The sequence below is a fragment of the Lipotes vexillifer genome, unplaced genomic scaffold (assembly GCF_000442215.2).
Source record: "Lipotes vexillifer unplaced genomic scaffold, Lipotes_vexillifer_v1.1 scaffold120, whole genome shotgun sequence".
Taxonomy (NCBI): domain Eukaryota; kingdom Metazoa; phylum Chordata; class Mammalia; order Artiodactyla; family Lipotidae; genus Lipotes; species Lipotes vexillifer.
In genome coordinates, this window is record NW_006791240.1 from 1,272,717 (window position 1) to 1,278,504 (window position 5,788).

Sequence of the window (5,788 nt, forward strand, 5' to 3'; positions counted from 1 at the left end):
CCCCTGCATCGGCAGGCGGACTCTCAACCACTGCACCACCAGGGAAGCCCCTACATCTTTACTCTTTTGCTTGACTGTGATAGCCCTGCAGAGGCACTCTAACTTAAGTGAAGTCAACATGTGAAAATCTGGCTTTACAGAAAGAATGAATTGATGGCAATTGCAAAACTATTCTTTGGACCTTAAGTGAATTCACTTCAGAAAGTGGTGAGATGATGTGGATTCCAGAATAGACTTTTTTGCTAACTCCTGGATTGTTTTAGATAAGCCTCTTCTGCTCTCCACATCTCAGTTTTTCTTCTATGAAATGGAGATTGTAATATATGCCTGTTTCCTCCCTGGGGGTTATTATCAGGCTCAAATCAATTATGAGAAAGTATTTCGAAACTAAAGTATAAAACTGATATGATCAAGCCACTGTTACAGAATCAGCACCCCTTATTTGTTTTAAATAATATGATTTAATTTTCCAATAAAGTACCATTTGGGGGAAACACTTTTATTATGTTATGTGAGATACCTGACTTACCCAAGGATTATTTCCTGACTACCATGCAATATCAGACTTTTTTGGTATTTCCAGAAGTATGAAATTCAGCCATCCAGAAGCCTCTTTTGTTCCAATGTGTTTTATTTACCTAATGAAATGAAATGGTCCTTGACGGAGCATTTTTGGCTAACTCTTCTTAGCCAAAAGCCTAAAAGATACATTTTTTTCAATAGTCAGGAAAAAAATCCCAAGCCATGTGCTCCAGATGGGTGCCCAGTGGAAGGAAGGATGGAAGTACCTCCCTACATTTCCCATCTGAAGCCAGGGTTGCCGCTGACAGCTAAGGGTGGTGACTTTTACTATCCGTGTAGTAAAGAGCCTTAAGACCGTGTCATCCGAGAGATACTTTGTAAATTCGGGTGCTTTACAGTGGATTTGAAACTTCTCTGACCATTTTCTGTAATAACCATGGGCTAGACAAAAATCCCCAGACTGAATCCTTCAAACGGAGGCAAAATTGTGGCTTCTTTGGGGTGAGATGGAGGGGGTGGGGGGGGAGTGGAGCTAAGTCCCCAGGTCTCGCTTTATTCCGGAGACCACTGAGGTAGCTTCTAGTGGGTTAAACGTAAAATGTCACCTGTAAAGTGGTGAAGAGGTCGCAGAAATGCCGAGGACAAAAGCAGCAGCAGAAAATGTCCTACATTTTTACACACTTTCCAGAAATTTCCTCCACTCTAGAATCCAGAGTGGTGCAGACTGGATATGATCACAAAACCAGAATAAGTAAGGGTCCTAAAGCAGATATCTGCTGATTGTGAGTTTCCATTTCCCATTCCCCAACCCTGCAGACTAAACTCAATGAGAATACGGAAATCACCAAGAAAGCCCATTTGCCACCTACGGTTTTAATTTTATTTTGAGAAGAAATGTTTAGTCTCAGTTTATGATTAAAGGTCAGAAAAGGAGCACATTTAGAAAGCACACTAGGCTTCCATCACATTTTGTATTCAGGTCGCCTGAGGGAAAGCCAGGATTTATAACTTTAAAGCATGTAAATTTTAGAGCCCAGCTATAAAAGCCTTTTTATACCCCTAAGATGTTAAAGGTTATCCGCTATATTTATGTGACCTAAGTGTGGCTTATTTAGTTTTATGGCCTTAGATATTTAAAGCATTATTAGGCATTTGTAAAATAATTCAAAATGCATTTTAAGGGGGAAAATGCGTTGTGTTAGGGGCACTAACATAATTGAAACTACAAAACTGTTCACAGACATAATAGATATTGCAGTTTTAACTCAACATCTGGTGAGAAATTTGTCTAAAATCTGCTCATTGATACTGGGGAGGGGTAGCAATCAGTGCTTAGTTCATAAGGAATTTTACGGAGATCTCTATTTCAGGATGTAGTAAAGCTAAGTGTCCAAACAGCAGGCATTTTTCATGCTTGTACAGTGTCAAGCGGCCCAGAGTCCCTTACGAACTGCATTTTCCTCCCTACCTAGGAATGTCATTTTTCTGGACACCATAGGTATGCAGTAAACGCTATTGATCAAATTGGCATGAAATGAAAAGTGAAACTTCCTCCTCAGAATCCCCACTGCGGCAGAAAGCATAAGTTGCTTTTACCTAGGTGGCAGTGGACCCCATACATTTTACGTTTCCTTTTAGTTTATCATTCGTCTTAGTAATAATGGTTGATGATGCAATGTCAGCAAGGAGGTGGGAGTCGGGGACTGGCCTCCCTATACAGAAAATGACATATTGACGCTGAATCAGTTCCAGTCTATTAGATGATACTTCTAAACGTCTCTTTTGTGCAACATCTGTGTTCCCTTTTCTACCAATAAAAACATACTAATGATTCTTTCAGAAGTGCTGGAGGAAGGCTTCCAGATTCCAGCCACAATAACAGAACGATATAAAGTCGGAAGGACAATAGGAGATGGAAACTTTGCTGTTGTCAAGGAATGTGTAGAAAGGTGAGAAGGATATCATTTGCATTGAGCTTTAAAGGAAACACTTGGCCTTATGTTTTCCAAGACAGCGTCTTTATTTGCAGTCTGTGGCACATATGGAATAGGTTAATGTCTCAACTCCAGATGTAAAAAATATTTAAAAGAAAGAAAAGCCCATCTAACAACAGATTTGAAAAATGTAGTGATTCCTGGGGACAATCTATAAATTAAGGACTTTGATTTTTCTTTTTAATGTACTCAGCAAAACTTTGCCAGAGCTTTCAGGTAAGTCCTTTTATTTTGTTAAAACAAACAAACAAACAAAAAGAACTATTGAATCGTTTTTTCGGCCCTGTTTTGAGACATTTTGTAAAGGTCAGAACATTCTTATATGGGGTGTATATCTCTAACACATAACTTTCATAAAATTAAGTACAGTAACTTCAAAAAACTTCAAAATGTATCTGTTCTGATCCTGACAGAAACAGCATTTAACACATTCAAATGTTTTAAAATGAATGAGCTAGGCACTCTTGTGGGCCAAAGGGAAGGACTTAGAGTGAAAGGTTTATCCCTGGGACCTTGATACCTAATCAAGGACAGTAGCTGGGGCTACTGGTTGGAGAAGTGACAAGTAATAGTCATAGCCCAGATCAAGACCGCCTCAAACCCTAAGCCCAGCGTGAGATTTGGAGTTCGTTTCTTATGGGGGACCCGGTCAGCCAGCAACTTCCTCTCAGGGCTGCTGAGCAGAGTACTGGAAAGGCGGGGGCACCCACCTGGTTCCTTCAGGGAGTGTGTCCGCTGGCTTCCTGGGGGCTGGTCTGGGGTGAGCACCTTCCCCACTGCTCTTCTCTGCTCCCCTTTCGCCTACTCCCTGGGAGAGGGCCCTATGCGCTGCCCGAGTTCTCAACACTGTGTGGAAAGAACGCTTTAATCTCCACCTCCACTCAGAGAGGATGTCTCAGACTAGAGGCTCTGTCTGCAAGACCTAGAACTTATTTTTCTCCAAGTCCTTTGACTTAGAGATGAAGATCCATGCCACATTAGAGCTGGACCTCTGCCCAGGGCCTCAGACACTGTGAGGGTCCTGAGTTTGGCCAGTGACCACTGATTTGCTTCCCTTCACCCTTTGCCCGACGAACGTAGTGGAGCCCTCCTTAGGCTCCCCTGGAGCAGTGGTTCTCAGACTTTGCCCCACTCAACATAGCAGCTGGGCCAAGCCATTCCTGAGGACGGTGACAGCGACCCCTAGAGCAGCCGCTCTGTGTCGGGGACGGGCATGAGTGACAGGCAGCTTGAAAAATCCCTTTGCTAATCCTGCTGCCCCGCTTTCCCCCTCTCCCCCTCATTCCCCCACTCCCACCATGAAGCTTGACCATCTGTTGCATGACTGCGAAATATAGAAATTTTCCCATGACTTTCCTGGGCCTCACACCTCCTCAAACAGGAGCAGCCACTGTTTACTGAGCATAAACTATACACAAGGCCCTTAACTTATGATGCTTCATTTAATTATCATAATAATCCCATAGTTATAAGATTATGATCTATAATCCCAAACTGTTTCCATCTCATATAAAGAACGCCCGGAGAAGCTAGATGCCCAAGTAAGTTAAGTACTCAGCTAGTAAGTACTTAGCAAGGCAGGGATTCAAGTTCAGCTCCAAAACCCACACCTTTGGACCACTCTGCACCAGTGCCTCCTGCCTCGGACCAGGGGTCTTCCGTAAGAAAGTGGCTTCGCTGAGCTAAAGTCACACACAACACATTTGTCCCTGTACAAAGAAGACAGAAGTTAAGTCGGGAAAGCCATCCCCAAAGTGATGGGTGGAAGTGTGTGTGCGTTTATATAATTTTATATTTCGTTGATACTTTTACTGATAGCAAACCCAGCCCTTTTAAACTTAATTTCCTCTGCAGCAGAAAACCCCGTGTCTGGCAGATCCCCGTGCCCTTCCCCCGCGGCGCCTGGTTCCTTGCCAGGGTGCGTCATCTGTTGAGTCTGGAGTGGTGGCCATGTGCTCGTCCTCGGATCACGATAGCATCTCAGTCCCACAGTCCTGGTCTTCCCATGATAGAAATTTATCATTTCTCCATCCTGAATTAATTTCTTTCTTTCTGGTTTGGATTGTGTGCGTTTTGCATGAGTTCACATCTTGGGTCTCATACGAATCGTCAGAGTCTAAACACCAGATTGCCCCCCAAAAGTGTTAGTATTCCGCTCCCGCAGAACAAGGACATATGGCATCTGCCCTCTCTCCCCAGAGGTATCACGAAACAATCTTTTAATATTTTCCAGAGGTCCAGGAGAATAAAAGGGAACTAAGAATGTTTTGAATGGCACACATCGCTTGCAGGGGTACATTCTGTCATATTTTGAAGGAGGAATATGTATTAAAGAGAGCAAGTACACCTCTTCTCCGTTAATAATATGCCGTCACAGGGAAGGTTCTCCTGCAATCATGGATGCAGTAACATTGCTGCAGAGGCCGTCCCTGCCCTGGTCCCGTGCCAGCACATCCCGTCGTAGGGGATGCCAGGTCTGTTTCGATTTCTGCCTGTCTCCCCATAGCAGTCTCGAGTGGCCTCAGGAGCCCCGAGGACATGCTAAAGGATGTTGGTGGACTTTTGAAGCTGTCTTGCGGAGCCTTTCGAAGCCCCAGAGAAAACTCAAGAAGCTGAAAAGCACTAAGAAGAGATCCGGTCACGGGTAGAGGGCTCACAATGAGATGCCCTTCATCCCTGGCTTCCTGGCTCTGTGTGGACTAATTACCGTTCAAGCCACGGGTACCGGTGATGCGGTCGTGAGCAGGGACAGTGTCGCAGGTGGCTCCTGGCCCTCCTCCCCACCTGCACTGCTTGCACGTTTTGGCACCGTAGGCATCAGAACTGGATTAAAATTCTAGCTGCTCGTGATTCCCTCTTTCTCTTCTCCACCTGTAAACCCAAAGAACTACACAACGAAAGCACTGGCAATGAAGGTAGGCAGGCCCAAACCCACCCGAACGAGCTAAGACTTTAGTGTCAGCAACATGGGTTGCATCCACCTAGAAAATCTTCAGAATTTTCAAGAACCGGGTACCTATAGTTGGAAAGCATTTCCTTCTGAAGTGGGATTTGGAGGATGAATCAGCATGAAGAACTTTAAGTATCCCTCAGCTACCTGACAGCGTTCTTTCCTCTTTCCTTCCTAAAGATGCTCTGGCACCTGATAGCCATAGGGCCCAAGTTCAAAATAAAACTCTACTCTGAAGATGTTTGACAAGACACTGGGATGCCTCAGTTTTCTACTTTACAGAGGAGGCTGAGATTTAGGTTTTTTTTTTTTTTTTTTTTGC

The 5,788-nt window shown here is 44.1% G+C and overlaps 1 protein-coding gene across 3 annotated transcripts in view; it reads left to right on the forward strand.

Moving 5' to 3' along the window:
- The window catches only part of DCLK1 (doublecortin like kinase 1), a 338,798-nt gene that overhangs the window by 278,910 nt on the left and 54,100 nt on the right, over window positions 1–5,788 (forward strand). For all 3 annotated transcript variants that reach the window (XM_007464242.1, XM_007464244.1, XM_007464243.1), the window contains one exon: window positions 2,363–2,471. In XM_007464242.1, coding sequence (XP_007464304.1) covers window positions 2,363–2,471 — 109 coding nt within the window. The remainder of the gene's footprint in view (window positions 1–2,362; window positions 2,472–5,788) is intronic.